The 17,500-nt window shown below is 36.6% G+C and overlaps 1 protein-coding gene across 4 annotated transcripts in view; it reads right to left on the bottom strand.

The window, feature by feature from the left end:
- Positions 1-17,500, bottom strand: part of ubr5 (ubiquitin protein ligase E3 component n-recognin 5) — a 113,900-nt gene that overhangs the window by 17,104 nt on the left and 79,296 nt on the right. For 3 of the 4 annotated variants that reach the window (XM_056475589.1, XM_056475590.1, XM_056475592.1), the window contains exons 40-50: positions 16,545-16,756; positions 16,084-16,317; positions 15,469-15,542; positions 14,535-14,707; positions 10,457-10,570; positions 9,591-9,808; positions 7,259-7,379; positions 4,787-5,132; positions 2,377-2,464; positions 948-1,092; positions 457-587 (exon numbers count right to left, since the gene is read on the bottom strand). In XM_056475589.1, the coding sequence (XP_056331564.1) occupies positions 457-587; positions 948-1,092; positions 2,377-2,464; positions 4,787-5,132; positions 7,259-7,379; positions 9,591-9,808; positions 10,457-10,570; positions 14,535-14,707; positions 15,469-15,542; positions 16,084-16,317; positions 16,545-16,756 (1,856 nt within the window). The remainder of the gene's footprint in view (positions 1-456; positions 588-947; positions 1,093-2,376; positions 2,465-4,786; positions 5,133-7,258; positions 7,380-9,590; positions 9,809-10,456; positions 10,571-14,534; positions 14,708-15,468; positions 15,543-16,083; positions 16,318-16,544; positions 16,757-17,500) is intronic. The other variant, XM_056475591.1, reaches the window with a different exon arrangement.

Below are 17,500 nucleotides of genomic sequence, written 5' to 3'. Positions count from 1 at the left end.
ATGAATTAAATATTTGTAGCCTACCATTTTAACTACCTGACCAGCATGGTCTCCGTTTTAACCAAACCATAAATAAATAAAGATAAGTTACACACAGATTACCACCTGTCAATCACTTTTTCTGCAGGACTCTGGCATGAATAGGCAGAGTGATCTGTGTCGTGATAATGGCGTCAACAAACTTGGTTGGTAAAAAAAAAAGGTGCACAACCAACAGTATCTGAGGTTTTCACTAAAATTACTGAGTATAAGCGTGAGAGCAAAAGATTAAAGCAGTGTACTGATGCTGTGACATGTTACCTGATAGATTCAAAAGACAGAAGAGTTGTAAGATAGAGCTCAGCATCGTGATTGTCTATCATCTATCGACCCAACCCTAATACTCATCCACCACTAAACATGATTTTTTTGGTTGAAAAGTGAGCAGAACATGAGCACTGAGATTACGGTCCGTACCGTCCGTGAGTTATGAGCAGCTCCATGGCCTCCTCCACACGGGCTCTGAGCGAGTCTTCACTGGCCAGGAGCAGCAGCAGCTGAGCGGGAGACAGTTCCAGCAGCATCCCTGTGATTTTACTAGCAAACGCCTGCGGAGGAAAACACAGCACATAAACATTGCACACCATTTCTATTGACCTTATTTTTAACATAAGAGCGGCCGCAGCCACAGGAATATTTTTGGCTCGACACTTCCACTCTCATTCACTCCTGTTGATATTTAGTCATTAAAAACAGCTCCGTAGACTGCTTTATGTTGCAAACAGATATTTTCCTACTTTATTATTCTACTTTTAGTGTATAGTCATGAACACACTAGTTTTTAGAGCAAGTAGTTTGACCGTTTTCTCTCGTTTATTATTCATAGCCAATTCTCCTTTGGGCAAATGAAATGGCAACAAGAAAACTGGATCGTGGCAGTAGCCTAGATATGATTGTGCTGTCTGTACCGGCTGCATAGCATGAACTCGTGGGTAAAGTCTCTCTCCCAGAGCCTGTCTGTGAGCCGGCAGCGGTTCTGGTTCATCACTGGGGTTTCCTTCTGACGCGGGTCTGAACGGCCTGGTGTCGATGGACAGCTGCCTCCGCGAGTCCCTGCAGTCAAACACAGCAAAATGTCTCTTTAGGCTGTGGTGTGACACAAAAGTACAGCTAGGTGAAGCAATCTGATTAATAAACAAGACTATTTGTTGTTTTAAATGGGTGAGAAAAATACTCCCCAATCACTCAAAATTCTGTATTAAAGGTTTCTGGATATTGGCTCATATTTTACTGAGGGAAATGTTAAAGGAAAAAAGTGCAATAACCACATATATCCAGCAGAGGCCCATATAGTCTCAGAGATTTTTCTTGATGCTTCAGAAAACTTACTAATTTATCAAATATTTTGTGAAACTATTTTAACATTCTTAAATAACATTAAAATTCTGTAGTCCCCAAATGTGACAGTGGAGTGACATAAAAGTAAAGCTAGACGAAACAATCTGATAAATAAACAAATAAGACAATAGCCTAGTGGTTAAGTGTGCCGACATATAAGACCATGATGCTCACGGCGACCAGAGTTCGATTCCTGGCTCGAGGTCCTTTGCCAACCCTTCCCCTCTCTCTGCTCCTAATACTTTCCTGTCTGTAACCTCCACTGTCCTATCCAAATTAAATTTGAAAAACCTCTAAAAAATAATAAATAAATAAAAACAATAAATAAGTTATCCTAAATATTATACTAATATATATATATATATTATTATTATAACTTTTTTTATATACATTATATAATTATATCATTATTTTTATTATTATGTATCGTTTTATCATTTATGGGATGAAAAAAAAATTCAGGACAATATTTAAATGATGCATTTTTTGCTTTTCAGGAAAATGTTCAAAAATATACATTTAAAATAATAAACTAACAAAAAATACCTTTAGTTAATCCTTTATTTTAAAAAAAGAAAAAGAATTCAAAAGATTGCATAGAATATTCAAAAGTTATACTTATTGTTTTGCACAAAAAACCAAAAATATTTTTATTTAAGGGGGTTAAAAATACCATTATTAAAAATGATTAAATAAACATTTTAAACCATACAATGTCTTATGATGCATTTAGGATTTTCAGGAAACAATTCGAAATATGTATAATTATTTCTTATAAAATTTATAGTTATATTATTACAATTGTGTATATATAAATATGTACTTAATTAATTTTAAATAATGGTGTATTAAACATTTGCCTTTATTAATTTATTTCACTAAAATAGAAAGAAATATTAAGACAATATAAACCAAATGAACAAACTGCCAGAAAATGTACTTTATTATTATTTTTTTGTCAGAAAATTAATATTTATGGGTTTGGATAAACTTTGTCACCTGTCACGGTCTCGTCTGGATGCAGCTCTCAGTCCTCCGCTCCTCCTCTCACGCTCACGGTCTCGGTTCCTCAGCCGCTGCATAAGATCTGTTAATACACAGAAAACATGATAATCACTTACAAACAAACAAAAAAAAAATCTAACAATAATAATAATCCTGAAAAAAAGCCTAAAAGTTCAATAAATCCACACAGCCTGCAAACCAGGCTTACTGTCGGATCTAATAATACCTCGGATCCAAAGTATATCATTACTCTTTCTCCTACTGAACAATTCATCACTCTCATTATTCAATTCAATTAAAGGGATTTTTATTGTATAGTGCTTTTCACAATAATCATTGTTCCAAAGCAGCTTCACAAAGGGTACACAACATTATTACAACATTCCAGCCAAATTAGAAGAGTGAAGGAGTTGTGTGTAGGTTGGACAGTATACAAAGATAGTTAACCTGACGTTATATAGTATACAGTGTATTATCTATCTAGCATTCTGCAAATAAAGAATTATCCTGAAACTATTGCTGGATCCATCTACTTCAGCTTATCTGGAAATCCTACATGTTGGACATTATTGGTTTGGAATACACCACTACCAAAATAAATGTGGCCAGCAGGAAAACCATTTTGGTCAAACCTTAGTAGGACTGTATCAGACCCTTTTCAATGCAGATTTTGTACCCAATACACTACTATTATAATTATTTTCTTAATTTCTCTTTTCTTTTTAACGTCAGAGTAAATTGCTGTAAATAGTCCTAAATCTAAAATGTTCATTAAATGTGCTTTTTTTGGTTTGCCACATCTCAACTTATGGCTATTTCATGGCAAGATCAATATATACATGTAGAAAGATATTACTTGCTTCATAAATCAATAAGAGGTCAAATTAAATTAAGTGTATATAACTAAATAGTATAGAAATGTACATAAGAATCATATATAATGTTTTTAAAGTTCAATATACGATAAATAACTTCCGTCAAAGTGCGCTCAGTATAACATTTTTGTTTGGTAGTCTTTAGAGTTTTACATCCTAATAAAATATGTGGTAACATTTTACAATAAGGTCACAATAGTTAATGCATTTACTAACTTGAACAATGAACATGAACAATAAATGAAAATGCAGCTGCTAGTCCATGTTAACTCACGGTGCATAAATCAATGTTAACAAGCAAGCATTTGAATGTTAATAATGCATTATGACTAATAAATGATGTACAAGTATTGTTCATAAAAGTAACATTTAATTATTTATGTTTTAATGCCATATCAGCAGCATTGGGTATATTCATGGCAAAAACCTAAACTAAATATTAGGGGTGTCAAAATTAATTGTTTCTTCGGTGCACCGCGATGCTGATGCGGACAATTCGGTATCGGTTCAGTAATAATCATAACCGGTTATTATGTACTGATGTCATTTATCTCATATGCGCTCTGTCGCGAGCGTGGGTATTTACAACACTACAGGTGCCAACTCCTTAAAAATTTCACTGTGTGTGTTTTCTGGAAAGTCTTTCACTGGCACTTACAGCAGAAGCCTCTATTTCTCTGCGATTGAGGGAATGAAAGTACTCCATTTCTCTCTCTCACTGTGGCCCATTTCACCTGCTGGCATGACTTTTCCTCCCCTCTCTTTTCCTCTCGGCTGTATGCATTCCCGCGGCTGTACCTGTGCATTGTCGCGGGACCCGACCAGATTTAATGCGGCGCAGATTTTATTTCTGAATAAAAGCGCGGGAGCGGTCAGTAACTCTGGTGTAATTTTAACAGGAGTGGGCGGTCTCACAATATCGCTCCAGAGCGAGCAAGCAAGCGTGTGTGGCATGTGTGTGCGGTCTATGTTTGTGTATGTGTGTGAATGAGAGACAGTGTGGTGCTGTGTGTCCATGTGTGTGTGTTTATACAGACAGCTTGTTATAGCCACCCCCCAAAATACAACACTGTGTATGGAAAGCATCGTCAATGAACCGTGATGCACCGAAATATCGAATTGAACCGAATCGATGGCATGATAATCGTAACCGAACCGTGAGACCAGTGTAGATTCACACCTCTACTAAATATACAATATATAAGATGCAAACATATTGGTTCCTTATTATATATAACTTTCATTGTACAAAAACAATAACACTGAAAAAAGATTGACATTTACAATCTTTTAGTTTGATTAATGATAAATATTCTACAATATTTCCAGAGGAGACCTGTTAAACATTTACCTTAAAACATTTCCTGCATAATAATGTTCTCTAATATCATCTAAAAATATAGGTTTTCCTGTTCATGTTAGTAAATATATTAACTAATGGAACTTTATTGTAAAGTGTGACCAAATATGTTTTATGGTGAGAGACGCTTGAAATGTTTAATATAAGAACATAAGGAAATGATACGTACTGCTAGCCTGCATCCCCTTGCTAACGCTCTGCACGCAGTCCAGATTGGGCAGCTTGTCGTTGGATAGGAAGGCCTGAGCGATGGCGGTGTAGAAGCTGCGTGCGACACCGCTGCCCTCTCCTGGCTCATCCTTGAACGTCACCTTCACGCGGTGCACGGCCATGGGTGTGGTGGTACAGCGGCGGCCGAAGTGAGCATTCAACTGTCGCATGGTCTGTTGGATGAGCTGCTCGCGGTCGCGGTCCACCTCAAGGGCCAGATCGCGCGACTGCAGGTTACGCAGCTTCTCCATCTCACGACGAAACTTGGACTCCTTCACCTCAAAACCACCCAGCTCTGTCAGAATCTGCAACGCACAGAGAAAAACCAAACAGTTACTACAGAGTATGAATCATGCAAACAGTCCTAGTCCTGAATGGCTCATTATACACTGTGCACTTACCCACTCAACGACACAGTATATAAAGTGAGGGTCGTCCCAATTGGAACACTAACGTTTTTTTTTTACTAACTGGAAAGTTTCCCAGATGACTTTGGCAGTTAAGCCACTAAATAAAGCTGTGATGGGTATAACCATATTCACCATCAGGAGATGCATAATAACTCTCGTAAAAGAATTTCGCTTTCACAATTCAAAATAAAAAAAAAGCAACCTAAAGTCAGTGCCCGATTCCTCCGCCCCTTAGTCAGTAGCCCCACCCCTTCTGCTAACAGCTGCTGCCGTTGAGTGCATGTCCAACATCACTCACTTATTTTTAACGGTTGAATAAGTGCATCATATGTGGGTATTTAAAGTGCACTTATTAGAATAAAAAGTGTGAATATTTCAGTGTGAATGCACTACTTGCACTATTAATACTACAAAATGGCGTAGAATTAAAGAATAGTGCATAACAATAAGGGTTTGGTCGATAGACGATGCCATCATCCACTACTGATGGCCGATGGATATCACAATGCTGAGCCGGCATCACAATCCTCCACCCCACCCGTCACAGCAGCAACCCGCTCACAAAAAATACACACATAGATCTCGTTTACATTAAATATTAATCTTGTCTCTATCTTACGACTCTTTGGTCTTTTGAATCTATCAGGTAACATGTCACAGCGTCAGTACTCTGCTTCAATCTTTCGCTTTCACGTTTGTACTTAGTAATTTTATAGCGAAAACCTCAGATACTGTTGGTTGTGCACCTTTTTTACCAACCAAGTTTGTGGACGCCATTATAACGACACAGATCACTCTGCCTATTCATGCCAGAGTCCTGTGGAAAAAATGATTGACAGGTGGTAATCTGTGTGTAACTTATCTTTATTTATTTATGATATGGTTATGGGTAAAACTAAGACCATGTGGGTCAGGTAGTTAAAACAATAGGCTACAAATATTTAATTTGTTATTAATGAATTAATTATTCATAAATAATGAATTCATTATGAAATAAATAATTCACCGCCACCTTCGATGACAATACCATCGTTCAGAGATGTTTCATATTAGACATAGTACGATGCCAAATTGGTCGACATCGCCCAACCCTAATAAGAATATGATGTAGGAAGCACCTATAGTTTTCAAATAATTAGAAAAATTAAATAAATAAATAAAGAATTTTAAAAAATGACTTGAAATGTAATGATATGTTTGAAATAACTATAAATATTTAAATAAAAATAAATTATTTGTTGGCATTGAACCAAAAATAAACAGAACCTATAAAAGATTTATTAAAATTTATTAACAAAACATTTATTTGATAACACTTAAGGTCCGATTAGTTAATGAATTTACTAACAAGAACAAACAGCATCTATTTATTTGTGTTAATTAAATAACGAAGCCACAGTTATTCATTGTTAGTGCTTGTAAACAAGTACGACTTCAAATTGTAACTGCATTAAATTGTAAATGTTGAAATTAGGTCTGCAAAATTTATTGAAATTTACACATTTATCACAGATATAGTATATGCAATATCCATATCACAGACAGATACAATACACTGAATTTATTTTACGTGCCAAGCATGTGTGGTGCATGGGTTGTTTATTCAACTTTGATCAATAAGATAGGACAGCCCTATCTTTATACCCAGAAACAGGAGTCAGAATTTCTGCTAAGGTTTGCACTCACTCTGCGTTTTGTCTAAATCTTTGCACCTTGAAATAGTGTTTTTAAGCCTGAATTCGATTTATTCAGAGCAGAATAATACCCATTACCTGTTTTTTATAATATGATCAATACATAAATATGTGATTTAAAAATATATCGAATAAAAATAGCATTTCTGTAGGGAAATCACACATCACAAGAAATATCGTAATTGCAATGTTCAAGAACAATATCACAATGCATATTTTCCATGTTAGTAAATACATTAAATAATGGAACGTTACTGTAAAGTGTAACCTTCGTTTGTTAATAAAATATGTCTATTCCATATCTCTTTCTCTAAATACAATACTTACAGATCCTGGTTCTGCTCCGACATCCTCCATGAAAACGCGGCCGAACAGCTCCAGAGAAAGCCGCCAGCGGCCCAGCAGCATGTCATGAGAGATCACCATCCCCATAAAACTACAGTGTGGACTGAAGAAAGGAGAAACGTCAATATTGGAGTAACTTTAACATTTTTAATTCAATCCCATGAGATGTAGATTTCAGATGGAAGCAGAGAGCTCTTCATCCTCGTAGACAGCAAGGGTCCCGAGATGCTCAAAGTCCAGAAAAGGAAACTGTACAAACACTCCATGCATGTTCAGTGTAATCAGTGTAACTCCCACAATTCTATGTGACTTTGTTTGCCTTTTAGTTTGTCTTTTCTTCCATGTCAGATTATGATGTGCATTTAATACTAGGACGTATTTGCCATAAACTTTTGCAATGAGAGTTAACCGTACCCAAAGAGCCGATGCCAATGTGAGCATTTATACTTCTGCCTTATGTCTATATGAATCACTCTTCCAAAATGCTAGTTACCAGTGGGTGTTCAATGTATCACTGTGTCCAGTTTCTTTCTCTGTGTTTTGAGTGCTGTAGCCGCAGCTCATCTGCGCGCAGAATTCTGCATATTTTTAGCCCATCATTAATTCGGTTTATTAACTTTTGTAAATAAGTGTAAATCTATATTTATTCAGTTTTTAAATTAATTACAGTAATATTATTGACTAATATGATGCGTTCATATGATTTATTTACAATACAGTTTGTACAGTAATATTTTCTGTGTTTTAATAGATATGTTATATAGAAGACTTGATTTGTTTACCAAATAAAGAGGATCTAGTTGGATTTGCATTGTAAAGATTAAATACAAGTTAAAAAGGTATCACTTTTTAGTTCATATATTAGGGTTTTTAAGGGTCGCAGATTCCGTCTGGCCCTACTCATAGCTCAAACTTGCACTCATTCAGAGAAGTAGGAACTTTAATAAAAATAAATAAATAAAATTATCCAACTGAAAGTACACAAGACTTGTTAAATAGCATGACAGGCGTCATACTGCCCATAGTTAGCATGCACCCTGAGCTGATGGTTGTCTTTACAGTTTTTTTTGCTGCACAAGTGTTCTTGGAGTTTTGTGTGATTAGAGTAGAACCACTGAACCATGGACTGTTTTGACTATTCCTTTTCTTGACTTCTTGATTTTGGGACCTTTGCTTTCTATGAAGATAAGAGAGAGCTCTCAGATTTCATCTAAAATAACTTCATTTGTTTTCTAAAGATACATTTTAGGGGTTTTAGGGGTTTGAACAAAGATCTTAGGGCATTTAATAAGGATGAGCCATTAATAATAATAATAATAATAATAATAATAATAATAATAATAATAATAATAATAATTTTCATTCTTTGGGTAAATTAATACTTCAATAATTCCATGAATGAGCTTTGTTTTCTAAAGATGAACGAATGTTTCGGGGGACTAGACAACATGAGGATGAGCAATTAAAAAATTTAAAAAAAAAAATTATAATAATAATAATATTTTTGGGGGTAAACTAACACTTCAATAATTGGTGATATTATTATTATTATTAATGAGTAATTAATATTATTAATAATAATAATAATAATAATAATAATCTTTTTTAGGGTAAACTAACACTTCAATAAATGGTGATATTATTATTAAGCAATACTATTAATGCTGTAATTAATACCATTAATAACAACAACAATAACAACAATTATCATAATTTTTTGGGCTACCTAATACTTCAATAACTCAATGAATCAGCTTTGTTTCCTAAAGATGAACGAAAATCTCAGGGGATTGGGCAACATGAGGATGGGCAATTATTATTAATAATAATAATAATAATAATAATGATAACGATAATTTTTGGGGTAAACTAATACTTCAATAATTGCATGAATGAGCTTTGTTTCCTACAGATGAATGAAGGTCTCAGGGGATTAAACAACAGGAGGATAAGCTATTAATATTAATAATAATATTAAATTAACACTGTATAGTTTTTTGCTACACAAAAGTTCTCTTGGAGCCTTGTATGACTGCAGTTGAACCACTAAAGTCACATGGACTGTTCTGACAGTTTTGTATTCCTTTTCTTGACTTTGAGCATCTCAGGACCCTTGCTGTCTATGGAGAATGAGAAAGAGCTCTCAAATTTCATCTAAAATATCCTAATTTGTTTTCTAAAGATGAATGAAGGTCTCAGGGTAGCAAACAACATGAGGATGAGCAATTAATAATACACAATAATAATAATACTAATAATATTCATTTTTTGGGTAAACTAACAATTCAATAATTTCATGAATGATCTGACTCACATAAACGTGGGCAGCGGTGGTCCGTCACTCTCAGTCAGGCCAATCTCTGCCAGCAGGCTGCTCTTTAACTGGGCTGCCAGATCGTGCGGTGAAGGGCCGGGTTTAGACGCATCCATCTCCTGCTCTGCCACCGGCTGCTCCTCACCACCCCTCTGCCGGGACTCCATACTCATCACATTCTTCATGTTCGCCGAATACGACATCTTTGTGGGTAGAATCTGGGATGAGAATTATCCGTAATAAAATATTGCAAAATTACGTTCTATTGCTCTCTGTATGTGCCGAAAAGCTTCACTAGCAGAACTAAGAAACGATTGTTTAAATAAATACACTTAATAGATTATTAATGTATTCCATTCATAAGCTTATATATGCATTATTTATTATTTATTATTTAAAAAGAAAAATTGTTTAAGATGTGTAATTTTTCTGGTGAAAAAAGTTTAACATTAATTATTGTAGTAAAATTGTTAATATACCATTGTTGTATACCAATGACGTATATTGTAAAAGATAAAATAAAATAAAAATAAATAATAAAGTGCAACATTTGTGGGTATAAAATAATTAGTTGAGAACTGTTCAGAAAAGCATAAAATGTTTATTTGATTTCTGATGCACTTATGTTTATACAATGTATTAACTAAAATAATATATGCACAATAATTGCAAATAAACAGATTTAAAACACATTAAATAAATAATTAGACAAATAATAATGTTTTAAAAATTTAAATCAAATACAAATGTATGTAAATGACTATTGAATGACTGAAAGAATAGATTAATGAAGGTGAATTAACCTAAAAATGGCACCATCCAAAATATTAGTCCTGATTTAGTACTAGTACGACGGTCATGTTTACCTGCAAGCAATTCATGTCCACAGTCAGATCGGTGAGGCCTTTACTGGCCATATACGAGGACGAGTATAGACCTTGACTAGGCCGTCCAAACAAATCCTCCTTTCTGGCATTGGGCTGTGAGATGAAGAGGAAGAACAGCAGTGTTAAACTCAATCATCAGGACTGATGCCACAAACACCTCTAATGTGTGCATATGGCTATTTAACGGCATGATCAATAAAGATAAAAACGTACTGCATAATAATAGCAACTTCATAATTCAATAAGAGACCATACAACAAAATAATATATTAAAAACATTAGATATGACTTTGCTAAATGATAATTAACACAATTCATCAAGAGAACACATTTAAAAACATATATATAAGTGCTCTTGGTATAAAAATCTCATTATAGAAAGCGCGATTCTTTCTCTGGCCTTTCTGAATCGATGTCAAAAATTCATAATTTATTCTGTATTAAATTTTCAGATTGCAAAGCCTTGCATTATTAATAACTGTTAACAGGTACATGCATGTACGCACGCTGTCGAATTTAGACAATGACGGACAAACTTAATTTTAAAGCCACTGCACAATGCTGTGCTTCTCGTCCGGTGTCCACTGTCCAAATTCCCTCCATGCCTCAAACAAAACTCTTGTCATCATAGACGTGGTGTGTGAGCAGCTTTAGAATCATGCTGACGAAATAAACAACTTAAATCAACTTAATGCTGACAATTAAACTAATGCAGACAGGGAGGCATTAACCTGATCATGAACACTGACTACAGCTGAATCATGTGATATATGAATAAAAGCGAGTGCTGCAAATTAAAGCAGCAAGGTGTACTACTACGTTTTAAAGATAGGTTTCTGTAGCTCGAAACTAAAAGCAGTTCCAATATAATGTTATTTAAATATCTTTGCTTTGAAGCCATTTCTGTAATGAAAGGGACAAAACAAATGGAATAATCTCTTTGGAATAAAGTTTTGTTGTTTATAATTGTGTTCATGTGCTCAACAGAAATGACTGTGATTGGCTGTGAAGGTCATCAGTTCACCGAACTCACCGCTGTTCACAGAGTGTAACCACTGATACAGGGACACTGGAGCATTCCAAGTCACGTCGATCAGCTGGTTTGTCTATAAACTGACACATGAGCGATCCGCTGATGAATTAAGGCTTTGAAACGCTCCAGTGTCCCTGTATCTGTGTTTACTAGAGGTTGCACTGACTAGTCGACTTCGATGCTCTGCCGTGATGCTTTTTGATTGACGTCTAATAGCCGTGCTTCGCAGATCTTGTGTTTTTTGACTTGAATTACAAGGCAGCTTTACACACTGAGGTGGTTCACTGAATAAAACTGTCCTCGGATTATTTACAGTAATTTTTTCTTATGTCAGCGTCAACGATTCAGGTGAACTTTGAGTGAACTTTATATCATCAAACAGATGCCAGTTAGATCGCTCCATGCAAATACCCCAGAGGAGACGCTAGCCAATCACATTAACGCAACCCTGGAAAAGCAATATGATTGGCTGTTGCCCTCTGCGAAGTGTAGACGCGGAAATAGTTTGTGAATGAACCATGAAGTGCGCAGCCACGGAAGTGCGACAAACTTTACAGCGTGTGTAAATATCATCACTGGTGTACGCGGTGAAGATGTGCAGTGAGGAGACTTCTGATAACCAAGATGAGCCAGTAATCGTGAAAAATGCCCAACCTGAGCAGGATTTTGAGCAGCTCTAGCACACACGATCATAGCAGTAAAACATGCGTCGGAGTCTCTGTCAGAGTAATATGGCTTAACGTTATAGCCATTATCTTTCATGCATTATGTTGTTATGAATAACTTCACATGAATCTGTGTGCTGAGGATGTTTGCATTATTTCTGGACTACAACATCTGTCAGTTACATTCTTACTAGAACTTGCAGTGATCAATGTGTTGACTGCATTGTTCTGCATTGCCACTGGCTTGCATGGTTTGGGACCTGTAGAGCTGCTCATGGATGGATTACTCTTCAGTATTTGGACTCCCAGTAGTGACTATTAAACCACACTAAACAGAGCTAAACTGAACTTAAACACAGAACTGAACCATTTTCAATTTACTATGATCTTCTATGTGAAGCTGCTTTGACACAATCTACATTGTAAAAGCGCTATACAAATAAAGGTGAATTGAATTTATTTAGCAGTAAAATTAGCCCGGGTTGCATTAAATTCAGATTATTAATGAAATGAAAGTGTTGACAATGCATTTGCTTTGCACTAAAATCCGTAATTGGTAATTGTGGCGGGTTGCAAAACATTTGCGTCTTGTGTTTTATAGATGACGTCACTAGCGACCAGTCGACATCAACTTGACTTTGATAACATAAAAGTCGACTTAAAATATTCTGAAGTTGTTCAACCCCTAGTGTTTACACTCAGAAAACAGTGGAGAGTTCGATGAACTGATGACCTTCACATATTTTTTAGGGGTTTTCACCTTTAATGACAGGATAGTGGAGATTTACAGACAGGAAAGTATGGGGAGCAGAGAGAGGGGAAGGATCGGCAAAGGAGCCGGGAATCGAACTTGGGTCGCCGCAAGCACCTGGGTGCTACATGTCGACACACTAACCACTAGGCCAGGGATGGGCAAACTCGATCCTGGAGGGCCGGTGTCCCTGCATAGTTTTGCTCCAACCCTAGTCAAACACACCTGCTTGTAGCTTTCTAGTGATCTTGAAGACACTAATTAGGGTGTTCAGGTGTGTTTGATTAGTGTTGGAGCAAAACTCTGCAGGGACACCGGCCCTTGAGGATCAAGTTTGCCCATGCCTGCACTAGGCTATTGGCGCCGACATCACAGTCATTTCTGTTGAGCACGTGAACACAGAGACTGTTTCTCAATTCCTAGAACACAGAGAACAGACTTGCGTTCTTGTGGAGACCGGTTTTGCCAGGTGTCCTCGGAAGAACGAACTCGGGAGACCGCGAGAACAGACAACGCGTGCTTTGACAAATGAGATGCTGCATTCTTCCTGACGGTCACATGACCCTCACGCGTTTTTAATGTTAAATTATTTAAACATTACAGCATTCAAACAACGATTTATTGTTTTTCCCCTTTTCACAATATTTCCTATGCATGAAAACATTATAAATATATGTTTCACAATACAAATAAAACTGATTATAATACGAATTTCAGCAAATAAACACCCTTAATGTGTTTATTCCTTTATTAAGACGTCCATGGTAATTTTTTCTTTCACCGTTTCATTTAGGAAAGCTCCTGAGATAAATAAGTTATGTCTCTGAACTTTAATAATAAACCTATATAAAATGCTGCGCTTCCCACCGCCACTCGCAATGACTTCTGGGACTTCCAGAGCGAGATCGGTTCTCAAGTCTGCATCGATGCGTCCTCTATCAAAAACACATCCGGGAAGTTTCACGCATCCTCCGTTCTTGCGGTCTTGAGTATTGGAACTGAACTTTGGCAGCTGATGATGACGTTACACGAGAACACGAGGACGCAAGACCGCTGAAGAACGCATATTGAGAAACAGCCAGAGGCAAATCAGCTCTGTTTAAGGATGCGCTCAACAGAGCTCAAATATTAGCAGGAAATGGACGTTTTTAAAACTTCAGTATCGACTGGTACCAAACTCCAGTATCATGACAACACTATGTTGAATAAAGCTCTGTTACTAAAAAGATTTTGATTTTAAGACGCTAACAGTATTTGTTTTCTCATTCCACAAAGGGAAACCAAACTTCCAACAGAAAAGGAATAAAGCATCGTCCAGTACCATCATCACAGTAATTATCACTTACATGAAGGCATTCGCTCCAGCAATACTGTCTAATAATATAATAATTGTTAGCAAATCTTTGAGAAATGTAGCGAAATTACAGCCGGCTTTATGACTAGAATTGTTAACTTGTTCTGTCACTTCACTACATCACACTCGTGCTCTGATTTGCTGCTGAATAACCAATCAGAGAGCTCTGACCAGCAGACAGCGATTCTACACACTAAATTGGGCCAATGAGCTTCAGCGAGACCCTAAGACCTCTAATAGAGGCGGTGACTGACCTGCAGGAGATGCGGCTGGTCGGCCAGAGGAATGGCCTCGGCGAGAGGAACTTCGAAAGGGTTTGGAGGGATGCATCCCAGGAAGGTCATGGAGTCCGAGCGGCGGAAAAACGGATGGTGCTGTCCGGTCTCTGCAGGTACGGGCTCATCGTCCTTATCCTGCAGTGTAGAGCCTGTGGAGATGCCAGTAACACAGAGGCTTGATCAGACAGCAGAAAAACAGCTCTGCAAACACCTGACATGAGCCACATAGGCTTTTATACATCACCATCTGACCTGTGAGATTCACCTCAGCTTATCATCAGGGGTGTAAGAAAACATTCATACACATTAGTATTGTGATATTTCGTTCTGCAATACTGCATCTATCAAAACATGGCAGGTTTTAAAGTTTAGGACGAACGTTATCTCCCAACCAGTGTTCTTGTTAAGTAGGACAAGAGTGATTGATAGGATATACTAGAAGGGAACATCCCTAATCTGCTAGTACATGGTATATACAGGAATCACAGCTCTCTTAAGACCTTTTAAAGGCTCTTTTCACACATTAAGACCTAATCATCACTTCAAGTTTTAACTGTTGACACTGGCAACATTTTAACTTACAGTATATTTACTAAATACAGAATGCAAGACGCAAAACTAAAGACTCTTAGCATGTAATAAATCATTACCAACGGAAAGCAATTCAGAAGGATGGGAATAAATAACAAGAGAATTATTTACCTGACTACCCCTATGAAAGGTTTATAATAGAAGAAACAATAAGACCAGTAAAAAAACTTCTTTATATGGGGTTTTAGCAAACTCTCTGTCCTGAAGTTTGAAACTTTAGACTCTAACAAAGCTATTTTTTTACAGATTATTTAACTGGCATTAACTGACCTAGTGAACATGCTACACGCTAACAGAAGCATCTTGAAGCTGAACTCACTCTGATTGGTGTCCTCATCGTTCTCATGCTCAGAGTCTTCATTGTCCAGGCCGAGCTCCAGCAGCTCACGATTCCTGAAACACAACATTAACAGATGTAGAAATATTAGAAATTATTTCAGATTGCTCTAACTACTGCTGGACAATCTCTCGGATATTAATGAATCTGAACATAAAATGAACACATGTAAAATTATGCAAAACACTTTCAAATAAACAAAATAAAACATCATTTTTTCTTCGTATTTTACTGATAAAACTAAATAAAGCTTAAAAAAATGATAATAAATGAATGAAAACTTGTATACATTTAGTCAATTTCTATATTTCTTCTTTTATGACCATGGTTTCAAAATGTAATATAATACATTACATATATTACATAATATATTATGTATATTATATTTATACATACACACACCCACCACATCACATTTTAAATCATGTAAAACACCTTAAATATCAGTGTTGCGATTATAATAAACAAAAATTAATAAAAAAATAAATAAATCTGAAAAAAATTAAATAAAATAAAAAGCAAAAATAAAAAAATTACAATAAAAGCACCAAATTACAATAGAATAAAAATTAAATATAAGCTGAATTTGCAGCTTACCTCTTCCTGTCAATCTGAGTGGTGTCGAGCGTGGTCTGCAAATTCATGGCTTTAATCCAGTAAATGAGCGCCTGGAAGACGTAGGCCACGTGCTTGAGCGAACACACATCCAGCACAGGCAGAACGTCTGAATGCTCGTCATTATGGGAACGCATCAGAGACAAAGCGTAGTTCAGGAAATCTCCTCGCGCAGACATCATGCCCTGACGAGCCGTTAGAAGAGTTGCAGCACGCCTAAAACACACAGTATTAAACGATAAAATGAGAGCAGGAAATGTCACCTTTCATAACTATTTTAAAACTGGAATGAAACAGAAGCAACGGGAAGTATGGAAAAAAAACAGTCACAGCTTCTGGTTCATGCAGACTTTAAGGACTCTTCAGGACTTGAATTCATGTCTTAAATTCAAGTACTTTCAAGAAGCGTGGGAGCCCTGATAAATGCAGCCCAAAAATCTTACCTTCGTCCTTCTAGTGTGCGCAGACTGGCCTCCTCTCGGGCGGTCATGCGCTCTCTGCGGCCGGTGTGCTGGGATGCATGCAGCGGGTGGCTGGGATGACCAGGATCCCCGGCTGAAGACAGAGACGAGCCGTAACGCAACTGCGCTTCAGTGGAGTCCATGATGGAGACCATCCAGTTCCAGGTGGGGATCAATTTGTCCTCGACAAAGTTCTGTAAAAACACAGGTTGATGTTAATATTATTACTTCACAACTGCAGTGTGGGTTTGTTGGTGTAAAATCAGTGGGGGTGGGAATCTTTAGGGTAAGGCTGCACGATTATGCTTGAGCTGTCTGTGATTCAAATCATGTCGTGGGAAATGTGTTCTGACTGAAAATAACATCGACGATCACCTACAGCCAATGAGAGAGCAGCATCCACTAGTGTGGGTATCTGCTGGCCAGCGGGAGGTTGGGGGAGAAGTTAAAAGCGGTCATTTTCAGGTTATTTGGACCCAAGAAATGAAGGAAAAACTAGTGTAAATTTGGCTGGAGCACTTGTGTCACTGATCCATCTTGCAGTGTAAAGACAGCACCGACAGTACGCTAGCCCAGATAGTGCAGTGTGAAAACATCCGTGAACTCGGCATTAATCGTTAAGAGATCACGATCTTGATCCAGCATTTCTATGATTTTGCCAATTCTGCTGATTCTATAATGAAATGCTCATCTAACAGACATTAATTGACTAGTCCTAGGCAAAAATTTACCGCGATGAATCTGATCCAAAATAAAAGTTTGTTTTGACAATATATGTGAGTGTGTTGTGTATATTTATGTTTATATAAATACACACATGCATGCATATGAAAAATGATTATATAGAATTATTATATTGAGATATTATTTATATTAGATATAAAATGTATATGGCAAATGATATAGAAATCTAAATATCTATGTAACAAAATTTTTGC

This window comes from Danio aesculapii, chromosome 16 (assembly GCF_903798145.1).
Source record: "Danio aesculapii chromosome 16, fDanAes4.1, whole genome shotgun sequence".
NCBI classification, from domain to species: domain Eukaryota; kingdom Metazoa; phylum Chordata; class Actinopteri; order Cypriniformes; family Danionidae; genus Danio; species Danio aesculapii.
Note: the sequence above shows the minus strand (reverse complement) of the source record. Positions and strands in the feature narration are given on the sequence as shown.